The 15,328-nt window shown below is 42.1% G+C and overlaps 1 protein-coding gene across 1 annotated transcript in view; it reads right to left on the bottom strand.

Annotated features, from left to right (window-relative positions):
• Positions 1-3,223: 3,223 nt before the first annotated feature.
• Positions 3,224-15,328, bottom strand: part of exd3 (exonuclease 3'-5' domain containing 3) — a 45,061-nt gene continuing 32,956 nt past the window's right edge. The window contains exons 20-21 of the mRNA XM_061062083.1: positions 4,512-4,578; positions 3,224-4,375 (exon numbers count right to left, since the gene is read on the bottom strand). Coding sequence (XP_060918066.1) covers positions 4,005-4,375; positions 4,512-4,578 — 438 coding nt within the window. The 3' untranslated portion in view covers positions 3,224-4,004. The remainder of the gene's footprint in view (positions 4,376-4,511; positions 4,579-15,328) is intronic.

The following is a 15,328-nucleotide window of genomic DNA, read 5'->3' on the forward strand; positions in this document are numbered from 1 at the left end:
TCCTGAACATCTGTCCGCTACCAGAGGTTTGGCTGCACTGTGTCTGGACACTTGGAAAACATTTGCAGAGACCGCAGGAGCCAAAAGTTTCTCCGATTGGATGAGCCCCCCCAAACTCTGGGGCATTTGCTCCCCTCTCTCGGCCCCCCACCGCTTCGCAGCGATGAGTCTTTTTGGTAATGTGAATCTGGGAGGCAGCCAAAACAGATACAAACCAAGAAACTGTTGTAAAACAGTTTACAGTTAATGAAATTCGTTTTGCTGGTTGAACTATTAACCCCCAGTGTAAAGACTAGAAATAAATGGACAACAATCAACGACGTTGTAAGCGCGTAAAAGCGCACGGCGCCACAGTCAAAGTCATCTTTTAGAGAATATAGTCAGGTTTTGTGCATTTAGTCTCGAGCTGAGGCAAAATTCTCAGCCGATTAGATCGGTGCACTTTTCCGAGTTTTGGCGCCGGGACCTGCAGCAGCCGGGACCGCAGACCTGAGCATCTTGCTGCGCATGCATGTAACCGAGGAGGAGAGTCGAGATAGTAAAACAGGATGGATGTCATACCACCGCAAAAATGTCATGATGAACATCGTGTTGGCAAATTGGTTCTCCTGCATTCATGGCAGTGAGAATGTTGAACTCAACTTGCGATGTAAGTGAGAAAGAGAGAGAGAGAGTATGAGAGCCTAGACAGAGAGAGAGAGAGAGAGAGAGCCTAGAAAGAGAGAGAGAGAGAGATGACGTGTAACCGGGAGGGAGGGCCTACTGAGTCCAATTCATTCCGGGCACCACGTGTCCTCAGAGCGTGGGAAAGAGGCGAGCTTTTCTTCCCAGCAAAGAAAGAGCAGGGATCAAATAACACGGTGCTGCAGCAGAAAGCTCGCACTCTGCGCGGAGGCAGGGGCTGCAGCGACCACCCGGACAAGGACGGCACAGGACACACATAGGGGTTTTATTTAGGAGCTAGAGTGTAGACTTCATTCATAGCAATAAAATTCTTTTGGAGGTTAATGATACTGTAGTGATAATACAGTCCGAAAAAAGCGCACGGCAACACTCCAACAATTTCTTTTGCATTACAGTGCCTGTGAATCCATGCCTTTGTATACGTAAGAGGAAATCGGTTATTTTCTATGAAAAATTATTAGTAGTAGATACTATAAAAATATGTGCCTCGAGGAAACCCCGTTTCGTGGAGATTTTATAAAAAATCCCCCAGATTGATCCCAAACTGTCCCCTGCAGTCCTGCTTGCAGTTCCACAACAAAGATGGAAATCTGCTTCCCATTTTAAACACATGCATGAATGAAGAATAAAGTAAATGAACACGTGGCTACAGTCAAACCAACATGTTTCCTCGTTTTTTTTTTTTTTAAACATACATAAACACCAGCTCATTCAAATAGCCTAATACTCTGATGTCACTATTAAACGAGGCACACTTTGTTAGCTTCCACTAGTTATTTAACTTAATTTATAAATACTTTATTTTTGCTTTATGGATCAATTATGAAGAATGAACAAGGACATCTTCTTTGGGACCATACTTTTAAAAACACCTTTAGATGGTGCATCCTCCTCTGACATCACATGGTCTTTTCGTCTTTTGACCTCTCTATCACATCAGGAGACTCTGGCCCGGGTCCAGACCTGTGAAATGCATTCCAAGGTTTCGAATTATGTTACCACAGTTCAAATATCAAACATGCAGAAGAAGAATTCAGTCTGATTATCAGGACAGAACAGTTTTTGAGAAACTGGAAATGGCAAGCCAACCATGTGGTTATAAAATCTGCCTGCAGAATAGTTTGAATAATCAGTAAAACAAAAAAAGCAAACATCCCAGAACATAGGAATATTTTTCTCCTGAGAAAAGGTCTGCAGAGAACCCGGGCTCCTCCTTTTATTAATATCCTGATCAATTATTCATATAGGCTTAAATCAACTTATAAACATCATTGCGGGATACTCGGCTTGAGAGCTTGTAAATCATGTCTGAGAGAATAATCCACATAGTCCCCTATGTTCAAGATGGTTAATGTTGGAGTTTAAGGGAGGAGTTGAACCTTAAAACGGACTTATAGGAGGAGGAGGTTGAGATGAGGACAACCTTGATTTAATTGCTATGAACAATAAAGACTAAACTACATGTTCACGGTGATAGACGCCCATTTTTCAATGGTAATTCTTCAGTAACAAAGTGACAGGACTTATAATGTCCTTGCAGATGTCTAATGGGTGTAACATTACTTTCTGCAACAAAAGCACTAAGCCTATGTTTTGAAATGCCACTGAGGTTATGCAATTGGTAAGTTGGTGTTATATGACCTAGAAGCAGAAGTCTGACCTGCTGTTCAAATGCAGTGTTAATAAATGATGTAAATCTTTTGTCTTGTCTTAAACATGTGAAAAAAGGGAAGATTTGGTCAGTCAACATTGTATTTTTTATTTCCACTATTGGAATAGAATAGCTCCCTGTAAACTGACAGTGTGTGAAGTCAGCAAACCCAGAGTTTTCAGTTCCCACATATTAAACACTTTACATCGGATGATGTTATAATTGTCAGATTATGCTGTGCATGATCTTGAGACATGCTTTCACTTTATAACCTGACCATTAAAAAAGATTAGTCTCTGACTTCCTACCGCAGCCAAATACGGTCATTAAAAATGCATCTACCTCGGTGATTCACAGTATGACCTGTCTTTGGAAATCACTGTGGCTTTCTTGATGAAAGTAAAGTGTTGAAGTGAACATCTGGCTATGATTAAGGGTTTCTTAGATTTGATGAGTGTAAAACTCAGCTTTCCAAAAGCTATGAGTACAAGTAACGGGTCCTGAAAACACCAGACATTTGTTAATGTAGAGTTTTCCAGATGAGATCTCTTTCAACCCTTTTGGGGAGATCTCACAAATATGAAGTGGGATTTTTGAGTAGAGGAGAGTAATGAAAGAAAGGTATGAGAGAATATGAAAGGAGCGGGGGGGGGGGGGGGGGGGGGGGGGGGGCATGTGTTGGGTTACTCTGTGACCTGGCTGCTCTTCGGCCTGGGGGCAGGAAACCCCCACACACTGTTAGTGTTACACCTGACAGACATCAGTGAGGCTTTGGATGACCTCATCAATCTGACCACTCTCAGCGCTCTACCATCTGTTTTCTCAACTCGGAAACACATCAAAAACAAAACGTATCTGCAGACGGAAATGATTAGGACTTCTCACAGCTTCATAAAAGAAATGATTCTTTATTAACTCATTAGAGCTCGCAGCTGAATATGTAAACAATGTACACATGTAATAACGGAGAATGGAAATGTACAGTACCACAGACTGCTAAAAAAACCCAAACTGAGTCCTGCTGTCATTTGAGTGCAGCTCTGAAGTCCTAAAATAAAAAAAAAGTCCTAAATATGACTCAAGAAAGTCTTTAATGGAACAGAATGATTACTAACTTCAAGCCCGTAATAGTTTGAAAATGTAATCCATGTCAAGTTGAACTGCCATATGAAACTGACAAAGGAAAAAAAAATGTTTTTGAACAATAATCTGCTGTGGCATATCTGTTAATAAAATCAAAAACATAAAATGACCAAGTACAAACGTTCTTTGGTTGTCTGAGACTTTTGTTTTATAAACACAACTTTTAAAAGTATAAAATTATACAACTGAGAGAATCTAAGGATGAGCATGGTATTTCAAACATGTGTTCATTTATCATAGTTTTTTGTTTTTCTGGCCTGACCGGCATCCTAGAAGATCGCTTATTACCTAGTGTGTATTAGAATAACCTTTTTCCCCTTCTGCTTCACAAGTGTGAAATTGGTGTTTTGAATTTTATTGTCGGCCTCAATTCACATTTTTCATGCCTTAGTATCATGTCAATTAAAAAAAGGGAAGAATAAAAACCAATAAATGAGCACACCGAAGTGGATTTTATAAGCTGTGTGCTGAATGTGCAAATGATTATTTAGGATGTTTGAGGAGAACTACAGTAGTCCTACACCCGTCAATTTTTCTGCGCTGCCGTAACGCGTGCCGCGAATGATTCAGCGTCGTCGTCTGTAACGTGTAAGACCTCCTGAAACATGGACAGGACACGGCCGAAGTGAGAGCCTTCCCAGAACACCTTGCCACATCTGGTGCAGACGTAGAAGAGGGGTATCCTCGGCAGGAGGCCGGGGGGAACAGTGTGGAGCTGCATGGGCGCCCCCCCGGGAAAGGTCAGGGTGTCGGGGTCCAGCCCTGACAGAGGGGCCCACTGACACTGAGGAGCATACCTGGGGAGTTCAGGGGTCATGCTGAGGGTCACAATGTCACTGAGGTCCTCCTCTTCCTGTTGGTGTGTGTAGTCACCGTCGCCCTGGTGTTTCAGAAATCCTTAAAAAAAAAAAAAGAAGATTAAGGATTAGAAATACTGGAATGTAAAAGCTACGCTAATGTTTCATCTTTATTACGAAATTTAAAATCTGCTGTATATGAACTTTCTTCTCCATAACTATGTGGTTTAACTGACCTTTCTCTTTAAGCATCCTGACCATGTACTTTCTGGGCACAGCCACGTACTCATCGCTGTTACATGCCTGGACAAACAAATGAAAACAAACATTAGCAGCAAGGTTTAAAGAAATGTTTTTGAGACAATTCAAACATCAGAAATTGAAGATGTGTGTTTAATTACAGAGGAACTATTAGTTTTTATCCCTCAAAATAGAGTTCTCTTGGGGAGCTGGTGGCGCAGTGGTTAGTGCGTCAGCCCCATGTACGGAGGCTTTGGTCCTCCAAGCGGGCGGCCCAGGTTCAAATCCAGCCTGTGGCTACTTTCCCGCATGTCATTCCCTACTCTCTTTCTCCCTGATTTCCGACTCTGTCCACTGTCCTATCTCTCCATTAAAGGCACAAAATGCCCAAAAATAAATCTTAAAAAAAAAAAAAATTCTCGTTTCCTCTCATCCTGATGAAGAAAAATCCTAATCCTGATTATTTTGATTGATATAGAAATCCTGATTATTACACATGATTACTCATTGATGTTCATCACACACATTTATCAAACTTATACACTTTAACATTTTGAACACTTTGAAAAACAGTGAAAATAAGTGTAAATTATAAATACATAAAAATACAATTTACTACTGTAAACTCCAGTGTATAAAACACACTTTTAATATCTAGTTTTTCATCTAAAAAGTTGGCTGCATCTTATACTTTACACTGGTGCCACCAATATACCAGTATAAAATGCTGACAGTCACGCCATAATAACCACGAGTGCAACCACTTCTACCACACAGTGCACGCGAGGTGACGCAATTGAAATTTCACCTCCATTCATTGTGTACTGGAAGCTGACTGGGATATGTAGCAACACAGACAAGGCTGGCTGCACGACTTTTTAACTTCTTTTCTCCCTCCTTCATGCATTTAAAGCAAGTGGTGGTATATTGTTCAGTAAATAAAACTTGTGGAGTGCTCTTTTGATTAAAAGACTCACATATTAAAGTTGAAATTGTGACTTGGCTGAATCCAAAGGTCAGACAACACCTGGTCCATGGCCTGTTGCTGCCAGAACTGTGTGTCTCTGTTAAGTTTTAATCTTTCAAACTCCAACATAAGCGGAGTCAGACAGCTTACCGGGGTGCTGGTAGGCTATTTCACAAATTTCATTGTAGGCTGAGAGTTTAACTACCGTACTGTAGCTGGCAGGAGTGCAAACTTTCTTTCTGGGAAAAAAACAGACTGCGTCTTGTAAACCCGTTGCGACTTATATTCCGGACTGTACTTTATGTTTTTTAAGGTGGTGGTGATGAACTCTTGTGGCCAAAATATAACAACAAACACATTGAAACATTTACCACACATGACTTAACCTATGATCAAAAGGAGCGCAGCATTGCCCCACAGTAATTGTTTAATCTCGATTATCTCGTTTTCATGATTGTGAGAAGCCAAAATTGTAAATGAAATCTAAACTCGATGAAATGCCCACCCCTAGATCAATGTAATGGGGGGACATTTAAGACAAACTGTACATGAGAAGAAATCATTTCTATTTTATTGAAGCAATTTGTATGGGCTCAAATGTCATTGTGTTTACAAAAGTATGAGATGAACAAAATCCAAACCAATATGAAAAAATAATAGAAAAAATATACACTACATGTATACTACAACAAAAACTGAACTCTAACACTGTTTGACAGAGCACTTCTTGAGAAAGCGTGACCCACAATTCTTTTTCTGAGAATATAGCTGCTGAATGACACGTCTCAGTCATACAGCAGCTATGTGTGTGAAACTAGAGGTAACATATCCTTAAGTAAACTAACAGTGACCGGGGTTCACCTATTCAGGTGGAAAAGTGTCAGACCTGTATGTTAAAAACCAGGTGTAGAGCCTGAGAACTTGTGTTGACCCATTCACACCAATGGCAAACAGACATTTTCCCTCACTTTGGGTGTGAAAGGAACTGAGTGTTACTGACAGATCGGATCAGTGTGTTAGTGTGTGTAAAGACAGCGTTCACGCCTCAGCAGCGTTCACATGGCCGTGCCGTTCTGTCCCTCTCCATGCTTAAAGTCTCCCTGGAGGGACATTAGCGACCTCTTGTTTGCCGGCCCCTAACGTGGACACACACACGCATGCACACACACACACACACACACTCGTCTGTACGCCATCCTGACAGCATGACGGTGCTAAAAGCCTTGTCAACACACCTGAGCTCCACCCAGCAAACAGCATTCCACTTAGAGGTGGGCTGTAAATCAAACAACGCAGACCTCGCAAAGCAAGATCCTTGACTGGCTCACTTAAGCACAGTTTGTCTGTTTTCACTCAGAAAAAAAAGTTTAAGGAAGACTGCAGATCATGCAGAGAGCTGCATTTGCCTCTGCAGTTAGTGAGGTCAGGACAGGAGAAAGCGGCTAGACAGTGGAGGTGTGGGAATAGCAGAGGTGTCATCTTCTTCCTCATCCATGGGAATAGCGCTCATCTCTCCCCTCAGTACGCTCTGTATTCTCCTCTTTGTATTCACACACACACAAAAAAAAATTACCACACAGACAAAACACTTCAAAACTGGCACAGACTTCCCTACAGTGAGCATATACTGCATGCATACAAGTGCTCACAGTGCAAACACATGGCTCACACATATACAAGTGTGGCGGCAGCCAGGAAAACAGACCCAGCTATTTGCTCAGCTTAAAGTTTCCCAGAGTCGAGCAAGCCAGAACCTGCTCTGAACTCTCAAGGCTAAACCACGGAGCGGCAGGCACACACGCACAGCATCTTACACACACGCAACCTGTATGGAAACCATTCTGTCTATAATTAATGAAAACAAAGCTCGTTACAAATCCAAAGATCCTGCACAGATCCATTAGATAAGTAGATACAGCGAATATGTTTTGAAGAAAGGGAAAGTAAGCTTAAACAGTGCATTCTGACAAACCTCACTGTGGTATAAGCACACCTTCTAGCGATACTAACAGATGTGTAGTGTCATGGGAGTGGAAACGACTACATTTCATGGCTTAAGCAATGCATTATTTTGGACTGAACACAAAAGGTGGCTCTGTGCTTTCATCTAGGTTCAGAAACTGTATTTGAGTGACATTTCCCTGTTTTGTGAATGCTGCAGGACGGCAAGGTTTGATTTTCCCACAGTCAGAACTGAAGTGTTCTCAGGCATGCAGTTTCTCACAGAGAGCAGGAGAAGTTCAAACTAGTAATAGGTGCTCCTGCTGCTCCTGCACATCACAGGAAGCAGACTCACATGATTGTCAAACCCTTTTTTTTTTATTTGACATGTTTGCACAGGCAAAATATCATGTTTGTGATCATTACGATGAGCACCGTGTGGTTTATGGTCACTGCAGTCTGTGCAGGTTATTTAGACTTAAAGACGTTAAAATGTCAGGACGTGGTCCACATTACAAGGTTACTGATTTGTGTTTTCAACATCGTCTTCCTGGTGCATGTCCACTTTTGCACAGGTTTCTCCCCATGGCACTAGAAGGAACCTGCAGTGTGGGCACCTTTTTTCCCCCTCAAAGTCTGACAGCCTTTGCAAACATGCCTAATTTATTACAATACTGCCTCTCACCAAGCCACAAAAGTGCCTTTAAACAATAGAACCCTGAAAATTAAACCAGTAAACCAGAAGTTTTCTTCTCTTGAATTTACAGATTAAGGCAGTTGCTTCACAGCTTCTTCCCTCGCTCTCTCTTCTTTTGTTCTTTCGGTGTTTTTCAGGGAAACTCCTGCATTCTCACACTCCGTGGCCGTGCCAGAGAAAGAATGCTCCTTGCCGTGACAACAAAGGCTATCTAAAGTGTGATACTGTGTTTCAAAGGATGGGAGGTGGTGGAAAAAAAAGAGGAGAGAAGGGGGGGGGGGTAGCAGAGGGGAGTTAGGAAAGAGAGAGGGACGGGGGGGGAGATCTTTCCCTAACATTCTCAAACACACGCACGCTCACCCTGCACTGGCTCTGTAGGCAGCTCCCATGGGAAAATCCGAGACCAATCTCAGAAGGCGGTGCTTTTAGGGCCCATGTGGGTCACATGGTCAGAGCAGCCAATTGGCCACAAGTGATTTGATTCAAATTGTGGTAAGTCAGGTAAAGGGCAGCGTGGGAACTGGAAAGAAGAAGCGTGAGGGGAGCAAGAACAGCACCACTATTTCCCTTTGCAAATGTTGTCTTTTCTTCTTTGAGAAAATTTCCAAGTCAAGGTTAAAAAAAAAATAATGAATTCCACTTTCCATGCTGATGTAGTCTTAAAAAAAACATATATATATATGTATATAAGAAAAGAATGTCAGTTTAAGAAACTACTGCACAATTTCTCTTCTAAGGACAAACAAAAGAAAAATACAACATCAGAGATTCATTGTGTGCTTCCATCATCACATGTCTGGGACATTCTGCCATCATTGGCGCTCTGACATTTAGCTGGGCAGATACATCATTTTGTTGCCGCTGTCAAAATGATGTAGGTCAGTTGTAAGTGAGACGGAAAGCTGAAGTGGAAAAAAGCCGTCTCATTCTACTGTAGAAATGATGAGTAAGGGGAAGCCAACTGGTCGAGGTATTGACCTCTTTCCCTGCTTTCCCACACAATCCCAAGGTCATGCCAGGTGATTTGGACGACTGCCAGCAGCAGTGGACGATCTCATACGTGAGTTTTACGGAGCCATGCAAACTGCTGAACATTGGCCCAAGTTGATTTTTTTTGGCCCTCCAAAAGGAAACAGAAAGGAACATTTTTCTTCATTTAGCACATTCCGACTGCAAGAGCTGACAATACTTCAGAGTTAATCATTGCGTGAGGTTACCTTTGGGTGGGAAGTGAACCCTTAAAGCAGTCCACAGTCGGTACTCTGTAATACGAGTGACCACAGAGGGGAGAGCAAGTTGTGGAATTCTCGTTACGAATAAATAACTCGTACAAAAACTGTATTTAAAAAGGCAATCTGGTGGTTCATTGGCTTAAGGCAACACACATTACATTATTAATATAAAGTGTATAATGTGATGAAGACGTTTAAAATAGAAGAGAAAACACCAAGTCAACAAGTAATATGTACAGTAGACCTGCATGGTATGAGAAAATATGTAATGTGTGATGATAAGATTGTTCAATGCTGTGATAACGATATGAAGATGCATAGATAAAAATGAGGAAGTGCATATAAGATAACTAGTGTTTATGTCTAATACTGGTTTTTGGGACATTTTTCTCCTGAATCCAAAATACATTTAAAAAAACATCTGACGCTGCCCGGGTGAAAACATAGATTTCTTGAGCAAGCGCATCATCTCTCTGTGTTCTCCTGTGACCAAACTCACACTCATGGTAGGATCATATCGTGGTCTAAACCAATAAGAGACAGAGCTCGGGCGGGTGCTGTTCACCGCTCTAAGTTGTGTGTTTAAAATTTGCGAGCGACCTGAGCGCCAGAGTAGCCTAACTGAAACGGAAAAAAAAATAAAAATAAAGATCTTAGAAAATGAAGAGAGGTAGAAACATTGAAAGTTTATTCATTAAGAAAACTAAACCTACTGTTACAACCAGCCCTACAACTGTCATTCCTTCCATCCCCACTACTGAGAGTCCATCCAGCCAAGACACAGAGCCCTCGGTCCTCACATGCAGACTCAGTGTAGGTTGCGGACACCGGCGTTGAGCCTGATGATAAACTTATTTTACCTCTGGTTATTGTAAAAACAGTAAATTAAAATAACTGATTTTAATTACAGATGGTTCATTTCTCCCAGAGGTGAACGTGTTGTGTTGATCACCTCAAAGTTTCAGCGTGACATCACTTCTAAATAGCCTGCTGTTGCGCCTTCATCGTAAAATGCTTCCTCGAATTGCGCACGGAGATGGCACAGATTCATGGCGCATAAAAAGTCAGTGTCAGACTCATATCAAAAGTCGTTTATCTGAGTTTACTTAGTTGAAGACCGTGCACTCCACACGGACCTGATCAGACAGCAGTGCGCAACGCTGAAGGATAAATTCAAATGTGTTGGTTTAGAAACATGTTATCATTTTATAATGCCTCACACTAAAATACCCGAAGATGACTTCGGTCTTTGCATCAATGATACTCTGTGTGTTTGTGACAACTTATTCATGTGAGCAGGTTTTATCTGTAATGAACCTTAATGAGTGCAAACTGTGCTGTGGCCTGACACACACAGATCTAAAGTCTCTCTCTCTCTCTCTCTCTCTCTCTCTCTATGTGACCTTATGGTGTTAAAGGCGACCCAATGAAAATTTGGGTGCACCTAAATTTTACGCTGGTGCACCTAAGAAAACATGTTAGGCACACCAGTGCAACCAGTGCAAAAAGTTAGTCTGGAGCTCTGGTCTGGTACAAAAAAAAACGAAATAGGTCTGATTAGTTATTGTCCTCAAGGGCACACACTGAATGGGGGGTGTAGCTGACATGATTGACAGGTGCGCGCGAAACCTGCCTCAGCTTCAGCTTCAGCTCTCAGCCTGTTGTTAGGTTGACTGAGACAGGATTTCCTACATGGCAGCTGCTGCCGATGAGCCTCCTGCTGTAACAGATGGGTGACCTCACTCAGGCTTCATGCATTAATATTTACAGTCTATGACTGAAATAAAGAATTTATTGCACAGCCCTTATGACCACTAAATTAAGATTAATTATAAAATCAGAAACAAGCATGTCCATGGCTAGGTTAAAATTCCAATATTTAAGATATCTTCTGAATTAAATCATACAATGACCTTACTAAATCATCAGACATTAATGAATACGCTATGTGGAAGTGCTGGTTTCTATGACAACAACACAGCAGCCAGTATGTCCTCTTTCTAAGGTTTGATTCACCATTTAACATCCAGTCCGTTTTTTTTTTGTCTTTTGGATCCTTCCTGTAGATATTATAAATAATAAATATTCCTGTAGACACTGTATCTAAAGAGCTAGAGTGTGAGGTCACTCTCCTGCTGCAGACTGAGGCTACCTGCTATGTGTACTTTCCCACAGTATCCTGAGGGGATCTGGCCAGTGTCTCAGCCTGACAGTCTGAGGTAATTACCAGCTCTGTTAACTAACCACTAACACCTGACAGCAACCTGAACTTGGACCACGGCAGAGCCTGTCTGGGCTTGAAATCACACACACCTTCCTCTGACTCATTTTGCTCACACACATGTACAAACACACACACACACACACATACTTCCCAGCAGGAGATGTAAAAACTCAGAAGAAAGTCTCTCACTCAAATGCACACCCTTTACTGACTCATGTTTGCACCCACTCATTTCATCTGCATGACATATTACAGAAGCCACATTAATCTCTGAGGGAATTTTCCCATGGGTGCAACTCTTAACTGCGTAACACAGAACATCACTGCAAAAAGGCTTTTAGTTTCATTTTGTGTACAAATGATTGGTATGTAAACACAATGGAAATTGGCATGCAGGAAAACTGTATTTTCAAATGACTCAAGACAGATGACCAATACACATACAGGATCCTATGGACATGCACTAATGGAGAGGTGTCAGCGAGTGCTCCAGGGCTGGGGGGGCGGGGGGGGGGGGGGGGGGGGGGGGGGGGGGATTGGGTGCCTTGCTCAAGGACACCTTGACAGTTCCCAGGAAGTGAACTGGCACCTCTCCAGCTACCAGACCAATTTCCAGACTTGGTCCTCACGGGAACTTGGGTTGAGAACCGGAGGGTCACCGGCTCAAGTCCCCATGAGGACCAAGTCTGGAAATCTGTCTGGTAGCTGGAGCTGCAGACTGAGCTACTGCTGCACCATTTTTCTTACGCTTCATGACATTTTAGGACTTTTATTTAATCTTTATCAATCAAATATACAATGCCCTAAATATATGTAGTGCATCATTTACTTTCAAATAAAGAATTTATGAAGGTTATGGATTATCTTATATTTGGAAATAAATCATCAGTAGCGTCCCAATAGAGTTGGGCATTGCTAGCTTTGTTGCACTCTTGTATGTCTTACTCTTGCTCAATCGTTTTGTTTTTTTCTCTCTCATGAACTTTGTTGTCCACATTCAAGCATTTTCTAACCCTCCTCTTGGCCTCAACATTTCTGCCTTTTCTTCCCTCCCTCCTTGTCCCTCTTATTGGCGCTCACTAAAAGGGGTAATGAAGAAGATAATAGTCTGGAGTCTAGCCGATAACAGTCTCGTTGTCACACAAATAGCCCTGCAGCTTTCCCTTGGTTTGGCACAGACAGATTATTCTGTTTTTTACCTACTCAACCTTCAACCTTAACCTCCTACTCTCCCTCTCATTCAACCTATGTCTTGTCTCTTGCTCAGTGTCTTGCTTGAAGTTTCCTCTACCCCCAACCCCCTTTCAGTGCTCCCCTCAATCTCCCTCTCTCCCCTTCCCTCTAGTTGTCTCTCACCTCTAACCTCTTTCTTTCTCTGCTTCTCCAAGTACGTTTTTCTCTCTCCCTGTAACCTCAGATAGCTGGGGCCGGTCTAAGAAAAACAGCAGGAAAACAAGTTGCTGAAAATGCTCACTGGGCAATGGGAATTTAAAAAAGGATGAAAACAACGTATCCCAAAACAACTTACTGATGACTGAAAGTGCTAGCTAGCCTCTATTGATATGTGGCTTTCTGTAAAAATCAGTTAAAATGAAAACAAACCACTTTAAAAAGATACACAGTTTGAGAGGCAACTGCATGCAGGCTGAGAACTTCCTGTATCTGGTTAATGGAGTATAGACTGGCATAAGGTGAAACAATTAGCCCTATCATAACGTATAGGATCAAGAGATACAATGATCTGGAAGTATTTATACAACCCATGAAAGGATTCATTTCATTTATCAATTAAAAATAGTCAATATTTACTAATAATTAAATCTCTAAATGAGAAGACTTATTTTTATTTTAAGAATCTGAATGGAATGAAGCTGGGTGTTTGGCTCAGAAATATTAAATTTTGTATAGCGCACATCTGCCCATTCACACACTGATGGTAGACGTTATGTAAAGTGTCCGTCAGAAGTAACTAATCCCATTCATGCACATTCACACGCTGCTGACAAAGCAGCGGAAGCAAATTGGATATTGGGGTTAAGTGTCTTGCCCAAGGGCACATCGGACATGAAGCTGCAGGAGCTGGGGATCAAACCCGCAACCTTCAGGTTAGGAGACGACTGACTCTACCAACTGAGCCACAGCCGCCCTTTGCAGCCCTTTACACTTAGAACACTTGCCTTCCTCCATCCGGGTTACTGAAATTGGGAACCTAAACTTCTGTTTTTGAAAACACAAATGTTTGAAATATTTGTTTTGTAGTCATAGTTGTTCTTGGCTCACTAATGGTTCAAAATCGAAAGCAGCTGTACATAGACATTTATCCTGGCAAATGTCAGAATGTCTTTGCTTTTTCACAACCTCAAAAAGAAACCCTGAAATTATCCATCTTGTTGAGTTGCTTAAATCCAGGAAACACAGCAGGCATCGATGTGATGTAAGGACTTTGGCTTCTCATGTTTCTGTGACTTTGAAACAGGAAACATTACAATACTCTGAATTGTTATCTCAACCTACCCGTAGCGGTCCTGACGTAGAAATGGGTCGTCCGACCTGGGTATAGGGGCGAAAGACTAATCGAACCATCTAGTAGCTACTGAACAAGGTTTAACGGACAGAAGACTCTCCATGCTCGACCAGCAAAAGCTTTGAGAAACACTGCGATCCTTTGAAGGCAGGTTTCTTTGAGAAAACAACATTGCTTAAGAGACAAATGGGGAGTTTTGTGGATAACGACAACTGGTTCTCTGCAGGAAAAAAAAGAGCCTCCATGCAACTGGCAGTCAACTTTGGCTTTTTGAAGCAGACTTGGTGCTCACAATGTGAACCTGTTGACACTCACTCACTACAATGTTGTAGATACACAAAGATTTCCTGTCTTCACTGCACCCATTCACCTGATAATATTACGACATCCAAAGAGTCCTTTAACATGCGCTAACAATTCTTAAACTGTCATTACACCCACACACTCCAAACTGAAATTCCACAAACCCCAACTCATCACATCGACCTTAACTTCATCTGTACACACACACACACACACACACACACACACACACACACACACACACACACAGACACACAGACAGCCCCGTCATGGGAGAGCCACGGACAGATTCCTTTGCTCAACGTTTAACGCTGCTGGCACATATTTCACCCACAAGCCCCCCTCTACTCCACTCCTCTAACTTTTCCTTTTTTTCCCCCTCATCTCTTCCTGATGTAGAGGCACGCAGGGAATGTTATTGTAATGCAGAGTGATTCATCCAGGACTGTCAATATTGACGGCGATGCTTGTGGAAGCTGCTGCTGGTCTGGTCTCTCCAGAGGAGCTTCAAGGGAAAGGAGAGGAAACAAGGCTCCCACATGGCTTTTCTGACAGACAGGGTGTCAAAAGTGGAGTGGGCTAAGAGTAAATCGTTGGTCAAATGCTTGTGTAATCCAATGTGGGAGTGCCTGAGCATCGACGTGTTAGATCAAGTACCCGGGAAATGTAATAAATGACAAAGGTTGAATGTTAGGGAGACTCACAAACTCATGGCTTTTAACACAGTCAGTGAGTTTGGTGCGTGCGCCCCATGTACCCAAATTCAAATTTGACCTGTGGATCCTTTCCCGCATGTTGTTCCCCACTCTCTCTCTCTCTGATTTCTGACTCTATCCACTGTCCTATCTTTCCAATAAAGGAACAAAAAGCACAAAATCAATTAAAAAACAACAACAAAAAATAAAAACTTCCCACATCACATACC

The sequence above is a fragment of the Labrus mixtus genome, chromosome 17 (assembly GCF_963584025.1).
Source record: "Labrus mixtus chromosome 17, fLabMix1.1, whole genome shotgun sequence".
NCBI classification, from domain to species: domain Eukaryota; kingdom Metazoa; phylum Chordata; class Actinopteri; order Labriformes; family Labridae; genus Labrus; species Labrus mixtus.